At 41.4% G+C, this 19,521-nt stretch overlaps 1 protein-coding gene across 2 annotated transcripts; it reads right to left on the reverse strand.

The window, feature by feature from the left end:
* Positions 1-1,612: 1,612 nt before the first annotated feature.
* On the reverse strand, positions 1,613-11,847 carry MIS18A (MIS18 kinetochore protein A). 2 transcript variants are annotated; one of them, XM_057697978.1, is made up of 5 exons: positions 11,461-11,847; positions 7,299-7,365; positions 5,180-5,302; positions 2,700-2,796; positions 1,613-2,115 (listed from the first exon to the last, which is right to left on the reverse strand). In XM_057697978.1, the coding sequence occupies exons 1-5, from the start codon at positions 11,804-11,806 to the stop codon at positions 2,035-2,037; spliced, it is 714 nt and encodes a 237-aa protein (XP_057553961.1). In that variant the 5' UTR covers positions 11,807-11,847; the 3' UTR covers positions 1,613-2,034. The 2 variants fall into 2 exon arrangements, 1 of the variants encoding a protein (XP_057553961.1); XR_009047810.1 differs by having other exon boundaries at positions 2,067-2,115; positions 2,700-4,558; positions 11,461-11,829.
* Between the last annotated feature and the right edge of the window lie 7,674 nt (positions 11,848-19,521).

The raw sequence follows: 19,521 nt of genomic DNA on the forward strand, positions 1-19,521 counted from the left end.
GTAAGTTTTAGTATGTGGCTATACAGGGCAAGCAAAACCAAACAAAACAAAACAAAAAAACAGCATTCTGATGAGACATCACGCAAAGCAAGAAAAGCCAGGCCATCAGGCTTTCGGGAAAGAGGTGGCCTCAGGAGATGCTGGCCCGGAGTGTGAGAAAGGCCCCTCTCCTGCTAAGTGTCACAGAGCACAGCACAGGGAGGATGAAGCAGTCCCACATGGACCCCTGAGTAAGCAGCACAGGAGCCTCAGAGCTCTCTCTCCCATGGCGATGGCAAGACCACCCCTTCAGTGACATCACAGGCAGAGGCCAGACACGGACTGTGCCTTACAAGGATATATATGTATTTCTCGGGGTTTGCTTTTAGATACGTCAGCAAAGACCATGTGATACAAATATATGTGAGCTCTCCACCTGCACCCCAGAGATGGTTAGTCAACTTCAACGGAAGGACCCTAACTGGAAATAAAATTCCAGGGGTGGCAGATTTAATCAAAGGCCCACACTTGGAGGAACCACAGAGGCACTTGGGCTGTTTATTTCCCAAACCACAACAGAGCCTTGTTTAGCACTGTGGATATTAGAAATTACTTTTCATTGGTGAAATGAGTAGTTTTCGAGACGTATGGATTGGCTAGAAATCCTGTCCCAGAATGAACAGGGTAAAAGGAATTGGGGAGCCAAACTGCCTACCTCTTTGGAATGGCCCTGAAAGTGACTACTGGAGAATTCTGTTACCCGTGCAACCAGAAAGTTAGCTGAATCTCACTGTTCAAATGCTCTCCCATCTGTTCTAAATGAACTTTCATGCAAGTGCCACCAAAGCACCCAGAAGGACAGACCCTTGGGACTTCATCAAGCTTACTGAGGCAGGAGGACTGTTTTGTTGACAGCAGATGTTGAGAAGAGACCTGTGCAGCTCACTAATTTCAAATTATTAGAGGCTGCTGACAGCTGTCAAAAAGAACTCAGTACGTGTGAACGATCAATGATGGATCAATTTGACTTAGGAACTTTTGCTGTGATGACGTTAAGTATTCTCAGAAATAATCATGGAAGGTGTGAACAGAAACCGAGTTAAATTACTCAAACATGCTCAGTACCAACATTATGTGGCCTCATGTATACTCAAAAACAGAGACGGGGCTGGGGAAACTTGGGGTTACCTTTCCAGTCCTGAGCAGGACCCCCACACGGCCATGCCCAGTAAATGTGTACAATTCATACACTAGGATTTCTGAGCTCAGTTAAAAAACTGTTTTGTAAAAATCAACTGTGAAGAACTTTGTTTTAATCTTTATTCTCTCCCTCATTAAAAAATAACATGTGCCTACTATAAGTCTTACATTACAGAAAATTGGAAAAATGAAAATTTCCCCAGAATCACACCCTCAGAAATGATTACTACTCTTTCTGGTAAATACTCTGCCAGATTTTTTGGGCACATAGTAGTAAATCAACAGCATCAAGTGGAATTCTACCACCACTAGAATACATGCTATTCTGTTCTTGTGCAAGGTTTCAAGTAGTTCTGACAAATAACTCAACTGACCAGATTCTACAGAGAGCTGTATGCATTAATTTTCAGAGGAGATTCAACCACATAGTGGGTGGAAAAACTTCTAAGGTTTTCTTACCACTCAATATTAAGTATTGTTCAAAGTATTAAAGGTGAAAGAAAGTTTAAAAAAATAAGAAATAAAGGATAATGAATTTGGTAAAGAGGAGAAATGGCTCAGAAAATTATGGCAGTTTGTTATCAAAATAAAACTACTGAATTTCACTTCCAGCAAGTATCATGACTTTAAAATTGGAATCTGGCAAACAATCATCTTTTTACCATCAATTACATCTGGAAAAGTAATTCTACAATTCTTCTCATTTGATCAGTTGATCAGTACTAGAGAATACAAAGTACATGACCATTTTCAATTCTTTCAGTTCTAAGTGAAGTAAATTATAACTAGAATTGCTACACATGAAAGAACTGTCCATCAGTGGAGGACTCCAGAATGGGAGACCTGGAACAGATTTCAACTTTTGCAGCTGGTAAAGGACAATTTTGATTCAACCTCCCAAAGCTTTGTTTGCAATGCTTTCAAAACATCTTCCATCTATTGAATTGAAAAAAGAATATAAAAAATAAAAAAGATTAAAATCATGCATGGTTAAATGATTAAAATATTCATCACTAATATAATTTCTGAACACATTATGCATTACATATAGATATTAAGTGTTTAACGGAATTCTGTTTATGTAAGACATAAGCCTATTAACAGTAGTCCTCAACCCTCTAATCTGCAGCCTTTTTACACACTCATCACTATCTTGCCTATCTGTAAGAGGACGTTAACATTCAAAAACCAGATTATTTTTACCGTGAAATATTGATTTAAGAAGATACATTTGTACTTTAATGATTTTAGAATATATACCACTTTGATTTTAGTATGAAATGTTTTCTTTATTATTTTCTGGATAAAGCTTTAGCTTAATTTGTAGTTTGGCTCCCCAAAAAATCAATTTTACTAACAACTGAAATAAATAAATAAGAATAAAATAAAATAAGTACTCGCTTACCATGAAAGTGCTAAGATCAAAACAGAGGTCACAATAAGGATTATTCCTGGAGGAGCACTTGTTCACTGACTGAAAGCTATTCATACAAAGATACAAATGTGTAGAACAAAATTACCTGCTTTAGCGATTTTTCTATTTCAACTCGGCTTTCAAGATTAAAAAGCTCTTTATCTTCTGACACAATTTGCTTTTCAGAGGACCCTAAAACATAACTGAAGTATAATAACAGTATAAAGTTAAAACATGAAAAGGGAGTAAATATAAAATTTATATTAACAATATTAAGGGAATTCCCTGGCTGTCCAGTGGTTAGGACTCTCAGCGGCCACTGTAGGGGGCAGAGGTTCAATCCTTGGTCAGGGAACTAAGATCTCACATCCCGCGAGGCATGGCCAAAAATAAACAAACGCAACAAAAAATTAAAATATTAAAACTCAAAGTATATTAAACTATATATTAGTACCAAGTAAAAACATAAAACAACTATTTTTGTCAATAGCAACCTACATAGGAGGCTAAACTACATGAAATCATGTTTTTCTCCATAACAGCTTTGTCCGAAGAGCCCTCCACATTTCCCAATATTATAAGTATTTCATTACTGGGAATAAACTTGCTCTTTAGTAAACTGGGCGGCAAAACATTACCACTCATAGTTCAAAATTCTATTTTAAAGTTTACAAAGATTCTGAAGAAGCCACTGCTTTATTATATCAATATTTTTTTTCTTTTTTTTTTATTTATTTATTCTTTTTTTGAGGTACACCAAGTTCAATCATCTTCAATATTTTTTTAATATAATTTCTCAGGAATGTGTGCATTTTCAAATTTGAATTTTAGTATATAATTTGTGGGTCAACTCTAGATTACCTAAATTTGGGGAACTTCAACAGTTACCCTATAACTTACGTTTTGCTCCACTCTCTGGGGTGATGAGATGTCATAGTTTAGAAAATAAAAAAAAAAAACAGAAAAATTGGCCTGGTAATGAAGGGAAAACAGACCCAGCTTTGGTAACCAAATAAATCTAAACAGTAGGGGAAAAGGTGCTAGTATTTCTCAAAAAACGAAACTTGATTTGCATGTCTTTAGTAGAAGTATTTCATTACATGTAACAACTTCAGTATGTCACTTCTTTTATCAAAGAAGAACAGTTTTCTCTTAGAAACTCAAGATTAAACTGAGCAAATTTCTGAAAAACGTCATGGGAGGCAAAATTGCAGAAGGCAATTAATATCCTGTTTAGAAAAGAAAAATGAGATGAGGGGGATATTAAATGGTATTAAGTAATTTATAACACTGTAAATAAACATTACAGAGGGCATCCACTTCTAAAACAAACCAGGTTCCTTGTCATTAAAATTCTGCCCCAAGAGGTAACTTTACCTTAAATTCAACTGTTCAGGAAAAAACAGCCCCAATACTATAATTCTCTATGGAGAAATCTTCCACATATTTTCTTTTATACAGATATGCATCACATTTCAAGTTTTGTACCAACCGTACTAAAGATTTCATGTCGTTTTTACTTGTACTCTCCCCCACGTGATTTACACAAAGCTTAGTAAAATTCTCATGGAGATTAAGGAAACAGTTGTTTGGGTTTGGGTCTTCTATTTAAAACCAAAACAGATCTGATCTCTCTCTAGGCAGGCCTACATGCTTTACATCAACGAGCAGTACTTGCTATATTATTCTCTTACATAAAGACTGTAAAAAGTTTCCAGATTTTATAACTTTGATCTGTCTACTTTCAAAGAAGGTGGCAAAACTGCAGTTATCGAAGATTAAATGAAAAATTATAATAAAAAGAACACTGTTTTAAATTTTTTAAAGAGAAAATCTAAGAAATTCAACCAGAGTGACGAAATACCTTGAGTAATGAAAGTGTAGGCACTTTCTTTTCTTCTTAAATTGTTCTTTTTTCTGTTATTTAAGGTTTCCTAGCCATCTTTGAAGTCCTGAGGGTTACATCTTTTCCAGGATAAGTGAAAATACATTGGGGTCAATTGATTGTTTCCTATTTTAATTAGAGGACCATTAAGGTATCTGTCATCAGACTCTAATTCACCTTGTCTCCTAACACTTTTTAGAGGTCTTAAAAAATGAAGGTACTTCTTTGCATCTCTCAAAAAAGCAGACAATTACTTACTACTCTCAAGGAAATAGCTGAAGTTTGAATTTCTACTTTTCCAGAACACCAAAGGGACTTCTTTCCTGACCATTTCTGAAATTCCTATTTCTTCATGATATTCTAGCAGACTAAAAAAAATAAAATGGACAAAATATAATGATCCAAGATAATTACTTTAAAAAAAAACCCATTAAACTAAATTCAATTATTAAGAAAAACAACATATTTTTACTCTGAAAAATGTTCTCACAGTGTTTTCTCCTACAACTTAGAATGACACTTTTCCAACAGCAAACAAATCAAGTCCAAACAAAACATCACTAGCTTGACTGTCAGAAATTATTACCTAAAAATATATTTTAACCAAACAATGTTTAGTTTAAATGTTTTCATACCAACTTCTCTGCAAACAACTTTCTGAAAATTCAGTTATGAGCTATTCATTTATACATCAAACACACCTTTCAATGGCTTCCACACTGAGGCAGAACAAGTCCCGCTTGTAGTCTAGATTCTTGGGTGTGCATCTGTATACGTAGCCAAGGTTAAGTGAACATCCTGCGCAGTACAAAGTCTCCAGGATGCTGCAACAAGACATGCCGCTGCTTTAGCAACTCAACAAAAATCCCATTGTTGAGATGCATAAACACCTAAATGTTTAAGTTGTTAAAGTATGTTGTTATGACCCTACTAAGTCATATGTATGAGAAAGGAAAGAATGACAGTAAGATGCTTACATTAGAAATGTAGACAGTCACCTCCATACTGCCTTAAGTATCTAATGACAAAGGGCATGTACAAAAGTGACAAGAAGAGAGTACAGTAAGGTGGTGTTTTTCTAGAATGTAAATGCCTCAATCCAGTATTAAGAAAAATTAACTAAAATTTTGAAATAAGACAAAAAGATTCTACATGTCCTTTAAATGTTATGTTGTCCACCAAGGATCATTAATGCTCTGGGGCAGGGATGGGCAAATTTTTTTCTGTAATGACCTAGAGAACAAACATTTTAGGCTTGCAGGCCACATGGTGTCTGTTGCAACTACTTGCCTCTACCACTATAGCATGGAAGCCACCACAGATAACACATAACTGAATGGACACTGTCTGTGTTCCAACAAAAATGTATTTACAAAAACAGGTGCTGGGCCCACAGTTTGGGATAAAGGATGGGTTCAGGTGATACAAGTAAACAGCACTAAGTAACACTGGTTCAGAGCAGAAGTCAATTCTCTTTTCAATTCTCTAGCAGTCCTGATTATAAAGAGAAGAAGATATAAAGAGAATATCTTTAGCTTGTATCTCACAGTTGCAAATCTTTTAACAGTAAGAGAACAGACCTCAGGCTCAGAACCAGCCAAGCAATAGTATCTCAGCTAGAATTTAATAACATTCGTTTTCACTGTAATTATCTTCACAGTTACTTTCTAGTTACAGCAGATGATACATTTATGGCAGTAATATAAAGATTCCTTTCTAAATAAATTTAAATAAAAATTCAGAGAAAATTTAATGAAAAATATTGAGTACACGATAGCATAGCTGTTACACGGATGTGGCAAAGACGGCAGAGTTGACATAAAAGTGACTAGAGTTGGGAAGTAGAAAACACTCTGCAGGAAGCAAAGAGAGATAACAAAACATCATCCTAGCTCTTACTAATTAGTCCTGTGTCCTTCACGAAGGACAGGCCTCCCCAGGCCTCGCTTTCGACATCCACAAAATGAAAAATGATCTAAGGCTGGGTTTTCCAAATTTTAATCACCAGCACGCTGGCAGTACAATTTTTGTTACATCCACGTACTACTTGTTCTGTTAGGAACTTAATTCCCCTTAAATAGAGCAATTTTTTAAATTAAAATATACTTCATTTAAATAGGACACTAACATTACTAAAAATTAAAAACCAATATTTTAAAATAAAAAGTATATATGATTATTAACTTCTGTTTAGTTGCTTGTATACCACTTACTCATACACATCAGTAAGACACGTTTCAGGCAACAATACTAGAAAGCAGAGCTTCCCATTCAGCTTGCTGAGGACACCACTTACAGCAGATAGGTGGCAGGTATAGCAAGATACCAACCCCTTCAAGCCTTGGAGTGGCAACTCAGGCCCTGGGACTGCTGGAGCCCCTGTGCTGTCTTTCCACAGCCTGTCTGTTTACCTCAACAGGCTGTATATGTGTGTATGTGTGACATTAGCATTTTCTATGGGCACCGTGACATGAAAAACGTGGGGAGCATTAATTTAAAGCATCCTTTGGCTTGGAGATTCCACGATACAGATATTTTCTTTTCCTATTTTTATTTTCGATTTTCTTCAGCACCAAGCCCAATCACCCAAAAAGGGAGGGTCAGAATATGCCCTGAGAAGTTTAGAAACTCTTCCATCTCATATCTAAAGGACACCCCCATTGCTCAAGAATTGATATGGGAATGACTGATTTTATACTGATTACCATGAAAAAAGTTTCATCCCAAATCTTACTGCTGATGATCTTTTTTAAAGATTTTTATTTGAAAAATAAACATTTTCTCTAACATACATATTCATAGAGATATACCCTTACTCACCAACCATTTTCATCTTTACGTTTGGATAGTATCTGTTCCTTATCCACAGAAACATTACAGGAAACACCTAGAAAGAAGAAAGTAACAATAATTTATTAAGGTGGTTTGTTATAATTTACATGCAGACATTGAGAGAACTTCTAATTCAACTTTAATTTTAGTACTCAGAAGGCCAGAAAAAAATAAGCGCCCAAAGTCACACATGTGCAGGGTGGTTTGAAACTATATGTACAGGGTCTTCTGGAAAAAGGTAGCAGAACAAGAGTTATTTCCCTCCCCTCCCAGAAAAACACTGAAATTAACAAAATGAATACAATGGGGGGGGGGATTCAATTGACAGTAAAACTTGGAACAATTAGAACCTCAAATCACAGACTACCAAGAATACCTGCCACACACAGTAAAACTGGAATCAACCCAAGGAAGAGGATAAAAGCCTGTGCGTACACCTCCAGATCTCACACAGAGCTCATCTCTCTAGAAGTAATTGAGAGGGCCCTCAGGAACCCAGCCAAACATCTTTCAGACCACAACTTGGACAGGGGTCAAAGCTGAACCCTAGAAGCAGCAGAAAACATTCCCAGTCCCCAAGTTCAGGACACAACTAAAGGAGGAGAATGGGGTGGAGGGACATGAAGAAAGGACATCAGATCTAAAATGGCCAGAAGAGACTCTTGATTTCACCTCCTCTACAGGCTACCTTAACTCAGCATATTCCACCTCCACCTACCCATTGCTCAAATCAGAAACCGGTGTCACCCTTGATTCACTGTCTCCTTACCCTGCTCCCCCCACAGACACGCCACAGATAAGTCCTGTCAATTCCACCTCACCACCCTCACTCTAGCCTCCAAACCACCACCTCCCCTTCCTGGATGGCTGCACTAGCTCCTGACGGACCTGCCCACTTCCATGCTTATTCTTCTCTTCAATGTGTCCTCCAAAGGAAAAACTGGGTCATATCACTCTCCTGCTTAAACACCTCATTCCCTAGATTAGATTCTCATTCCATGGAACAGCCCACAAGACCCTGAATCTTCTGGCCCCTTCCTCCCTCCCTAAATCTCATCTTTATTCTACTATTCAGCCACACTAGCCTAACGGCTTTTGCACTAGCTGCTCCCTGTGCCTGGAAAAGCAGAGCATGACCCAAGAACGGAACATGCAGCCAAGCTGACATTCATGTATAAAGACAACAGAAAGACATTTCCAACACTCAAATTTGAAGCTTGCTTGGGGATGGGGAAACCACTGGTGATGATTAATCAAATAAACAACTCAGGAATGAGAAAGCTATTAATAAGCTTCCTTATTATTAATGAGTCCTGGACTTGAGAAATAAGTTCATAGAAACATTGTATTAAAGCTAAATGATGAGGACTACCCTGGTGGCACAGTGGTTAAGAATCCACCTGCCAGTGCAGTGGACACAGGTTCGATCTCTGGTCTGGGAAGATCCCACATGCCGCAGAGCAACTAAGCCCTCACGCCCTAGAGCCTGTGTACCGCAACAAGAAAAGCCACTGTCAGGAGAAGCCCATGCACCGCAACGAAGAGTAACCCCTGATCGCCACAACTAGAGAAAGTCTGTGCGCAGCAATGAAGACCCAACACAGTCAAAAATAAATATTAAAAAAAAAGCTAAATGACGATGCTATGGCTACAGAACAGTATGTAAATATAAACTTGGACAAAGTAAAAATAATTAAACTAACTCAAATTGGAGTGGGGAGGGGAATGGAAATTAATCCCACAGTTCATTTCTTAATCTTTCACTGGGAGGAAGGGAAGGTGGGAGAGGGTATTAAATCGATTTGTCTAAAGCTGATTAAAAAAAAAAAGAATATTTATATATAGTTTTAAATTTTAAAAACTACTGGTATAGAAAAGCTAAATAACAGAATAGTGTTTTCAAACATAAAACAAAAGAAAGAGCCCACGTGATAAAGGATACAAAAGACGTAAAAACAGGAAGTACGGTAAAGATTTAACACCCAACATATCAACATTATTTCTTTAAAAAGCTGTAAATGACATAAACTCACCTACCAAAAGGAAGAGCTTCTCCTACTGTATCAAAATCTCAACCCAAATACATACAGTTGTTCTAATGGTGGCAATGCTGGAAAAAAAAACCTAGACTTCTACCAACAGGGGCAGACTGGGAGGATGAATGGCATCTCCATTAAAGATATCACTGAAGTGGCACTTCCTATTTCTTCTGAACACATGACACACATTAACTCACTTAATCCTCCTAATCACCCCATGTAAGTATTATCCCCATTTTTACAAAGGAGGAAACTGAAGCACAGAGAGGCTACGAAGTTTGCCCAAAAAGACACAGCTAGTAAGTGGCAGGCCAGGATTCAAACTCATGCAGTTGAGGGCCATCACCTATACTGCCTCTCAGCAAGGGTATAACAGGCAACTGTTAAAAATGTGAAGTATTCACTTCACTGTACAGTAGAAACCAACACAACATTGTAAAACAACTATACCCCAATTATTAAAAAAAAATGTGAAGTATGTCTATATGCACTAATACGGAAAAATACTCAGAATATACATGCAGAATAAAAAAGTAAGGATGCTTAACAGTATAAATAATATAATCTCAAGTGTCTTTTTAAAAATTTACATGTTTAGGGAATTTGAAAAAATTTACATGTTTAAACATGCTCATACATACACGGAGAGTATCTGGAAATCTAAATGAGAATAAAGTATGCTGAACCCTGGCGACATGAGAATGTCAGGATTGGGGTAAGTTCTGCATTATTTGATTTTACTAGGCAAAGATTAATCTCAATGGATTGTATGAAATGTATCTTCTTAGGTTTACGTTTAACAACTGAAAGGGACTCAGCAATTACAGTTAATTGAACCCTTAAGGAAAACAGGTTGCAAAAAGTTTCAGGTAACAGGTGGACACTGCTGCCCTCCTTTCTTCCCAATATACCGCAGAAAGGAAAACACTCCACAAACGTCAACAAATCGGTGGTGAATTTCTGCCATAAATATTTACAGAATTCAAGACTTCTCTGGTGGCACAGTAGTTAAGAATCCACCTGCCAATGCAAAGGACTCGGGTTCCATCCCTGGACCGCGAAGATTCCACATGCCACGGAGCAACTAAGCCCATGTGCCACAACTACTGAGCTCTCGAGCCACAACTATTGAGCCCACATTCCACAACTACTGACGCCCACACACCTAGAGCCTGTGCTCCACAACAAGAGAAGTCACCAGAATTAGAAGCCCACACACTGCAAAGAAGAGTAGCCCCCACTTGCCACAACTAGAGAAAGTCTGCGTGGAGCAACAAAAACCCAATGCAGCCAATAAATAAATAAATACATGTTTATAAAAAAAATTTACAGAATTCAAAGCGAGCCTAAACTTCATCTTGAAAACAAGTGCAAAAAAAAAAAAAAAAAGTCATTTTTACGCCAACTCAGAAAAAAAATAGGTGAACCACTCCCCTAAATAAATACTAGGAAACAACAAAACAAGGAAACGTTGGCGAAACACACAGGTTTCAAAAGATACTGGCTCTACCAGTTACCTGTATGCTTACTACATCCTCCTTCCTCTCCAATTCTGATAGGGTTGTTGGTGCTTTTCTTGTAAGTCTCCTCACATTTTTTTGATAGCATTATGTTCTGTCAACTGTACGGTTGTACCACTTCGGACGGTAAAGGCGTCCGCTGATACAACTACTAAGATCTGAGACATCAACCCTGACATCCCCTGAAGGAAGCAGGCGCGGCTAAAAAGCTTAGTTTCCTAAACCGTTAACAATACTATTTACTGACGCACAGCCCGCTAATTTCTATGAGGAGTAACACGGAGCAGCTACACCCTAAATGCTTACCGGTCATCTTTTTTCTAAGCAAGGCTCACGACGACGCTGCGATTCACCCACGGCTCTTCCAAGATGGGGAAACCCCAGAAAAGGACCTGTCACTCGGGAGCCCAAGGTAACAGGGATGACCCCCCTCCTCCCCCTTTTCTGGGTCAGCTCATCTCTCAGGCTTTTCTGCTTTTAAAGACGCTGGGAGGCCCCCAAACACCCTCCCGCCTCCTCCGGGGCTGCCCAGGTGCGGCCACCCCCGGGCAGAAGCCGGCCCTCAGCCCTACGCCCCCCGCAAGAACTGACAGCGCAGCAGGATGCAGTTGGTGTCTTCCTGGCTCGTCACCCAGCTCAGCGAGTCGCCCAGCGGCCGCCGGCAGCCGGAGCACAGAAACACCAGCGGCCTGTCCCCCTCCTCCTCCGCCGGCTCCGCAGCCTCCTCGCTCGCCGTCCTCTCCGCGCAGGCCACCGACGCGTCCCCGCTCACGGAGCTCCACATGCTCGCCCACTTCTGCAGCAGCTGGTGGCGGCTCGAGTCTTCTGAGAGCCGCCTGCCTAACAGCGAGGAGTCGCTCCTCTTGCCCTTGTCGCCACACGCACACCTAGTAGAGGAGCATCTTTTGCAACAATCCGGAGACCAAGCGCCCGCCATGAGCTACAAACTGCCCGCGCGGCGGAGCGTCACGGGAAAAAAAAAAAAAAAAAAAAAAAAAAAAGGAAGGTCGCCGTCGCGCATGCGCCGGGCGGGGCGCGGCGTCGGAGGGACGGCCGGCAGGCTGGCAGCGCGCATGCTCGCCTTGGAGCTGGGCCTGGCGCGGGAGTCACTGCGCCTGCGCCAGGCTTCCCATCCTTAGGAAATTGAAGCTGCGGGAGATGGGCTCGTTAGGCTCCTTGAGGAGCGTGAAGCCTCTCGCGTAGGAGGGGAAGTTACGCCCTTTCAAAAAGTTACGCCCACAAAACTAAATTACCAGCCCCTCACGAGGAACTTGGCAATGGTTACTAAATATGCCGCCTGTACACCCCTCTGAGATAGAAGTGTTGGGGCACAGGCCTGCTTTCGGTGGCCTGCTCCCTCTGTCTCTATAGCTACAACCCCTCACATGTAGCGTGTCTAAGAGTCACCTGGAAGCTGGTTAAGAGACAGATTTCTGAGTCCCACTGTGCACTGCAAAGAAAAAAAAATGCACAACTAAAAGTTGAGAATTATGCTTTATTTGGTGGACTTGCTGAGGACGTAAGCCCAGGAGGCAGCCTCTCGGTTAGTTGTGAGGGACTGTTCCAAAGAGGTAAGGAAGGAGCCAGGAGGTATAGGAGATTTTGGCAAAACAAACAGCAACAGAAACAGGTAGTTGGAACATCAAATGATAACTGTTAAAGAAAACCAGACATCTCACGTTAATAAATTTCACACTTTTTTTATGTATGGGAAGATGTGCTCATTGAAATCAGGGCGCTACAGTGGCTGATGGCTTGATGGCCAAAACATCCTTTGTTAACTGAAATGACAGGTGACATTCTTCATCTACACCCCCTTCACAGATTCTAAATCAATAGGTCAGGAGGGGCCCAAGAATTTGCTTAACAGGCTCTTGGGTGATGCAGATGCTGTCGGTGGGGGCACCTCCACTTTTGGTTGCCAGGGCTCCAGTTTGTCTGCCTAATTTCCTTGAGGTGGAGAAAGCAGGGGTTGTTGGGGAGCCACCGCATCACACGTTCCTTTTGTACGTTGTTATTGCTCTAACGAGACCCCCGGAAAGGGCCCCAGATCACTCAAGCTGGCACTGCAAGGACAAGTTGGAGAGGCGTCTGTGGGCAGTGGTGGTGTTCCTGGAAAGCGTGTAAGTGCCTCTGCTTTCTGGATCTGGGAGCCATTTGCTGCTTGAATGGGGCGAGCATCCCTTCTGGCTGGTAAGGACAGCCTTCCTCAGCTGCCCCAGGAAGCTGGCCTTTGACTTTAAAGCACCACAGTTTAAGGACAGGAAAGGCGGGTGGGAAACGGACCAGCTGCGATTTGGACAATCTGGCAGCACATCTGGGAAGAAAGGTACCCCCAAGGCCCTACATCTGCTCTTAGAATCCTTTGAGTGTGCCCCAGGTCACTGCCCACTTTGCTTGGTCAGATAAACATTTACAAAAAAAAAAATTTACTTCCAATTTTAGTCCCTCTGGCCACTAGCAATAAGCGAAAGCTTTGAAATCAAAAGCCTTGTGTTGACCTACTCCTCCAGGAGGTATAACCATGTAGGAAACTGTGAAAAGGCTACTTGCCTTCCCTGAGCCTAATTTTTCATGGTTTAAGTGGGTCAGCATAATAACCCTGCAGCAGGGTTATTACGGGGATCATGATGTAATGTGCGTGAAACTACTTTATCTCTAGCAAACTGTGCCCATGTTCATCAGTCTCCAAGTGGAAGAAAATGCTTCAAATATTTTAGGTTTTTATGTCAAAGGGATAATCTCTTTGCCTCAGGCTTTGGGTTCCTATTAGCAACACTTGAATACTGTGGTGGGATATCCCAGTAAGGAAGGAATGCAGAGCCGCGCTGCCTGGTGCCTTTTTTTTCCTTTTCTTTTTTTTAATTTATTGGCTGTGTTGGGTCTTTGTTGTTGCACAGGGGCTCTCTTTAGTTGTGGTGAGCGGGGGCTACTCTTCATTTTGGTGCAAGGGTTTCTCACTGCGGTGGCTTCTCTTGTTGTGGAGCACGAGCTCTAGGCTCTCAGGCTTCAGTAGTCATGGAACTTGGGCTCAGGAGTTGTGGCTCGCAGGCTCCAGAGCACAGGCTCAGTAGTTGTGGCGCACAGGCTTAGTCGCTCCGCGGCATGTGGGATCTTCCCAGACCAGGACTCGAACCTATGTCCCCTGCATTGGCAGGCGGATTCTTAACCACTGCGCCACCAGGGAAGTCCTGCCTGATGACTTTCGGTGGTCCTAGGAACTTGTGTCTTGCTGGGGCCATTCCTGCATTTAAATTTTAAAAAATTTTTTAAAAAGAAAAATAATGTTTTACAACTGTATTGCTATAAAGATACATATACAAATATTATTTTTTAAAATATTTCTTTGACCTACAAGTTCATTTGTTTTCTTCTGATTTCAAACTTAAAACATTTTTTCATGGGGTCTTAAAAATATCTCAGGCCCTCAGCACTGTGTCTAATGGAGAAGTCATCCCCAGAGCAAAACGAGCACCCTTTAAAGTCATGAGAGTGTTTGTATTATGAATGTAAAATATTTAGATACCCACAAAATCATATTTTATGTGGGGACAAAAAGAGAGGCTTGAATAAGAGGACCTTGGACTGGGGGTTGTAGTTGCTTCCTGAACAACCCTTCCCACCCTTCCTCTGAGTTACACAACTAGGAGATGTGGATAAGGCTGAGTCTGAGCCCCATCACCTCCACTACCATCACCACCAATTCCAGGAAAGGGTCCCCAGATGTTTAACGCAATGGGGATAACCCATCTCTCTCCCACAGTGAATGAGCCGGGATGGCTCCTACCCCAGGCTTAAGCCAATCAGCCTACGGTTCTCCCCTGGCGTTAGGAATTGACCTGGGATAAGAACCTGACCTATGTTGTTAAATTTTATCCAGTCAGAATAAATCTCAAGACTCTCATTCAGTGGTTGAGGGAAAAGATGTCCTCTTCGTTCCCTGGGTATGAACAAGGAAGCACATACCCGGCTCATATGGCAACCACCTCGTAAGCATGGAGACGGGCAGAACTGAGAGAATTACAGAGAAATGGAGCAGCTGATCTCCGGACTTTTTTATTTCTGGGAACCAATAAATTCTCTTTATTGTGGAAGCCAATTTGAACTGTTTTGTTCTGTTTCTTTTTACCAGCAACTAAAAGCATACGTAACAGTCTGTTATAGTCTGTTAAAATTGAGGTTTTAACTGAGACTTCAAAATGAGGTAAAGATGACATACCAGAATGTGTGAGACCAATTGCTTCTCCACCCCACCCTCACCACACACCCCAGAGGAATCTTCAGAGTGGATATTGGAGAACTAATTCCCTCCTGCCCTTAAACCTCCTCCCACATTCGGGGAATATTAGAGACTGGAGAATGTGGTGACAGAGATGACTTTGTGAGTGATTTTTTGGAGACTGGCTGGGCTGTGAGTTCCAGTCCTCTTCCCCAGTAGAGAAGGGGAAGGGTATCTCTCCACTTGCTTCCATCTTCAAGGAACCATTCCCAGAGCCTGGGTATCCCCAGGTGTTTGCAGACACACTGGCCCCCATGAGAATTAGGCTGTTGAGTTGTTTTGGGGGTCACAACAGAGGTGAGCTGGATAGATTGTCAACTAGATATGAATTTTGCTGATGGGAAGGTCACCTAGAATTTTAAGTACTGCCCAAGAAGATGACCCGAAAGGATGAAGATTCTCCAACAGGGAGCATCCAAGTGTGAAAGGGCCCCTGGGGAACCAGGGCTGAGGGGAGCACCAGATGGAGGGGAGACCTTCCCAGTCATGGGTGTGCAGCTGGGATTGGGGTGCAGGGAGTTTCTGAGGGGCCAGGAGAAAGAGCTTGTTCTGACCATGCCAGGCCAGAGGGTGCAAAACCGGGTTATGACAGAACCAGTTCAACTGAAACTGTCCTGTCCCCTTTGTCCCCCATTTCAGTCTAGGAATGGAATAGCAGGGTGCAGATGAGGTGTAAAAGAGAGCAGAGCCAGCCACACGCCCTTCCCCCACTAGAGGCAGGGGCCCACCTACACATCCTACCTGGGGGAGGGGGATGATTCTTATGCTGGAGTGAAGATTGCAGTGTTGATTAATATCTTGGACTGAATACTGTCCTTTCATCACTGAGATTTTTTTTGCAACTAAAGTGGTTGCAAAATTGTCTGCTCCCTAAGGAGGGTGAAGGGGGGCGCACTCAAATTCCAATAATTTGGGGAGGGTTGCTTTACAACATGTCAAATAACAAAGGTGGAGACCGCATGCAGGAGAAAACCTCAAGGGATAGAAGGAACCCTGGTGAATAGCAATGGAGCTGACACCATACCTCCCTCATCCCGCAGGGATGCAGGGAGGGAAACAGAGTTGGGAAGAGCAGACAACCTTGAGAGAGTCACCCTTCCATCAAGGGATGCAGCCAGCTGAGTTGACCTCCCAGGGGAGGGAGGCTGGAAATTAAATTCCTTGACCATGTTCTCATCCCTCCCTCCAGTTTCCTGCTGGAGCTCCCCATTGCCCAAATCCAACTGGAATCCAGAAGGCACGAAGCATATTAAAGTGATCCGTACACATCAGGGTGGAGAGTGAATCTGGAGGGGCAAACAGAAGGAACCCCACACATGGACCACCTTCGTCCTTGTCCAGGGGCACAGGAAGGCCATCCTCACCAAGTAAGTTCTAAGAGCACAGTAGGAAACAAAACTCAAAATAAGGTTCTATCTATTTTTTTGATCAGGGATTGAACCCAGACCCCCTGCCTTGGGAGCGTGGAGTCTTAACCACTGGACCACCATGGAAATCCCAATAAGGTTCTATCTTGATTTTATCCTTCAGTCCATCTTGCCCAACATACCAGTTACTCAGACTATCTGATACAACCCTCATTTCTGGCTGAGTTCAAAAGACTTGGTATAATTAACAAACATATGCTAGTCTAATTCAATATCTATGGCTAACATTAGAGAAAGAGGAAAAGATGTAGCAAGAAACTATAACTAGGGGAGAGAAGGAACAGGAAAAATTGGAGAAGAGATGCATGAGACCTTGACAGCTTTTTTTAAGGAATTTTATTAAGATATAGTTGACATACAATAACTGCATATATTTAAAGTGTACAATTTGACATTTTTTTCTTATTAGTAATGTATATATGGCAATCCCAATCTCCCAATTCATCCCACCCTAACACCCCCGCCCCCTGCACCTTCATAGTTTTGATGGAAAAAATTTATGACTTTTTAAATGTGCTCTGGCGATTGGCAAAAATCAGAAATTAATGGCATCTGATTACAATCAGGGACTAGATGTTAATTGCACGCACTTCCTTACACTTACACACAGAATGACAATGAGGTGTGATTACAGGTCCTTGGAATCAGCCAGCTGGCCCCTTTAGTATTTAGAGAGCTGGCTGCAGCTGCATTTGAAGACTGTTTGTTCCAGCTTTTACTGGTAGACAGATGTCTGGGAGCCAAATGGCACTAGCACTGCCCTCCCTGACCAGCTGCCACCAAGAGAAAGCCATGCTATGCACTCAGCCCCTCGAGACCTTCTGCCACAATCAGAGCCTCCTTAGGGAGATAAAATACACTGTGGGGAAAAGGTGGTTAGATATTTATATCTGTGTTCTGGGGTGAAACAATAAGTACAGGAATATGCTTCACTTTCTGAAAAATCCTCAGAGGCAGGATGTTCTTTAAATAGTTCTGTTTCCCTCTCCTAGTTAATGTGTGGAATCACGATTTTCCGGTCTTTAACAGAGATATTTAATTCTCATGCAAGTTAAAAAAGAATAAAGAGAAGAACTTGTGATTTTTCAGCAAAATCATGTGTTTGAGCTGGAAAAGAATCACAGAGATGCTTCATCCTCACATCTTACTCTGCCAATAGAAGAGGGGGATCTGGGTTGGTTCAGAAGTCATGGATCTAGTTAGCGGAAGAGATTGGTGTATATCTGGGCTGCTAGATGTCCAGCACTATTCCCCTTTTTTCCCCTTTCCTCCCGTCCCCCACTCCAACAGTGTGGCTGTGGTGGGCCTTCCCATCTTTAAGATCTTACCCAACTCCTGCCCCATCCCAAAGGTGGGCTCTCACCAGTCTTAGCCATCACCTTCCTGGCCACAGAGTTTGGCTTTAGGTGAGCAGGTATCAGGACGAGAGCCTATCAAGTCCATCCCTGGAACTTTTCATGTCAAAGCTTGGAGGGAGAGTCCCCTGCTCACCCTTTCCTCTTGATTCATGATTCCAGAACTGTCATCACCCATGTCCCCATCTATGTGGAACAGCCTGGCATGACACTAACCATCAGAGGGAAGCAAGATGTGAGGTGGAGATCGAGAGTAACAGCAGCATCCCAGTTCCCACTGCGCTCCCTCTGGTTCTGTGGGCCCTTCACAATTTGTTCCCATTAAACCCCGCTGGTGTTTAAGCTAGTTAGAACTAGGTTTCTGTCACTTACTACCAAGAGTCCTGACTAATACACAGATTCCAGTCTAGAACCTAAATACAGTGGTCATACCACTATACCACATTGTCGAAATATAATACCATACACTTGATAATGACTTGTAGATTTCAAAATATAGTCCCTCAAGGGGGCTAACTCTGGAGAATTACAATGTCACTTAAGGGAAGAATATATTTCCAGTATACAATTCTTAAGTCAGTCCCTTACTTTCTTTCCAAGCACTCCTTTGTTTTCCTCCTAGTTCTTTTCAGACTTTTTTGTAAATAACAGAGGAAGGTCTCAATTAGGGAGTAGTCTTTAGCACCCTAACCAAACATCTAAACTCAACACAGACTGATCCAAAAGTGAAGATTGTGACTCCTGGATCTGGAATAATACTTAGAGACCTTATGTATCAAAGATGTAAATTGTGTATCTTTAAAGAGATTTGAGGCAATGTTGCATCCATGGTAGAAGGACTGGAAGATAACATTGAAGAAAATTCACAGAAAATATAGTAAAATAACTAAGAAATATAAAAAGTGGGGAGAAAAGATAAGAGGCATAAGCGATCAGTCCAAGAGGTCCAACATCTGACTAACAGGTAGTACAAACAGACGAGAAAGACAATATAAAGCAGAACAAATAATCAAAGGAATAATACAATATAATTTTTCAGAGATAAAAGATTTGACTTTTCAGATGGAAAGGCTATACCAACAGCCCAGAACACACAAAAAAAGAAATAATCTCACACCAGGACTTAGCGTTGTAAAATATCAGAACGCCAGCCTTCAGAAAAGATTCCTAAGTTTCACAGAAAAAAAAAGGTGCAAGAATCAGAGTGGCATTAGACTTCTCATCAGCAACTCAATTTTAGAAGCCAGAAAGTTCAAAATTCAGAGGGAAAATAATTTTCAGGCTGGAATTACATACCCACGTGAATCATGATCCACGTACTATTGACATTTTCAGACATAATGTGTCTTAAACATATCCTTTCTTATTAAAAGTGTGCTGCAACAAGAAATGTGAGATGCAAGGTCACAGTTAAAGAAAAGCAAATATTTAATATATGAGGAGATTCTCCACCACGCTCATTTTTAAACTGCACTGAAAACCAATAGCTCACCTATCAGTTTGATGAAATCTGGAAATCTGACAACATAATCTGTTGCCCAGACTGTTGTCCAGGAAAACAGGTAGTTTCCTACCTGATAGGAATGCAAGG

This window comes from Hippopotamus amphibius, chromosome 10 (genome assembly GCF_030028045.1).
Source record: "Hippopotamus amphibius kiboko isolate mHipAmp2 chromosome 10, mHipAmp2.hap2, whole genome shotgun sequence".
Classification (NCBI taxonomy): Eukaryota; Metazoa; Chordata; class Mammalia; order Artiodactyla; family Hippopotamidae; genus Hippopotamus; species Hippopotamus amphibius.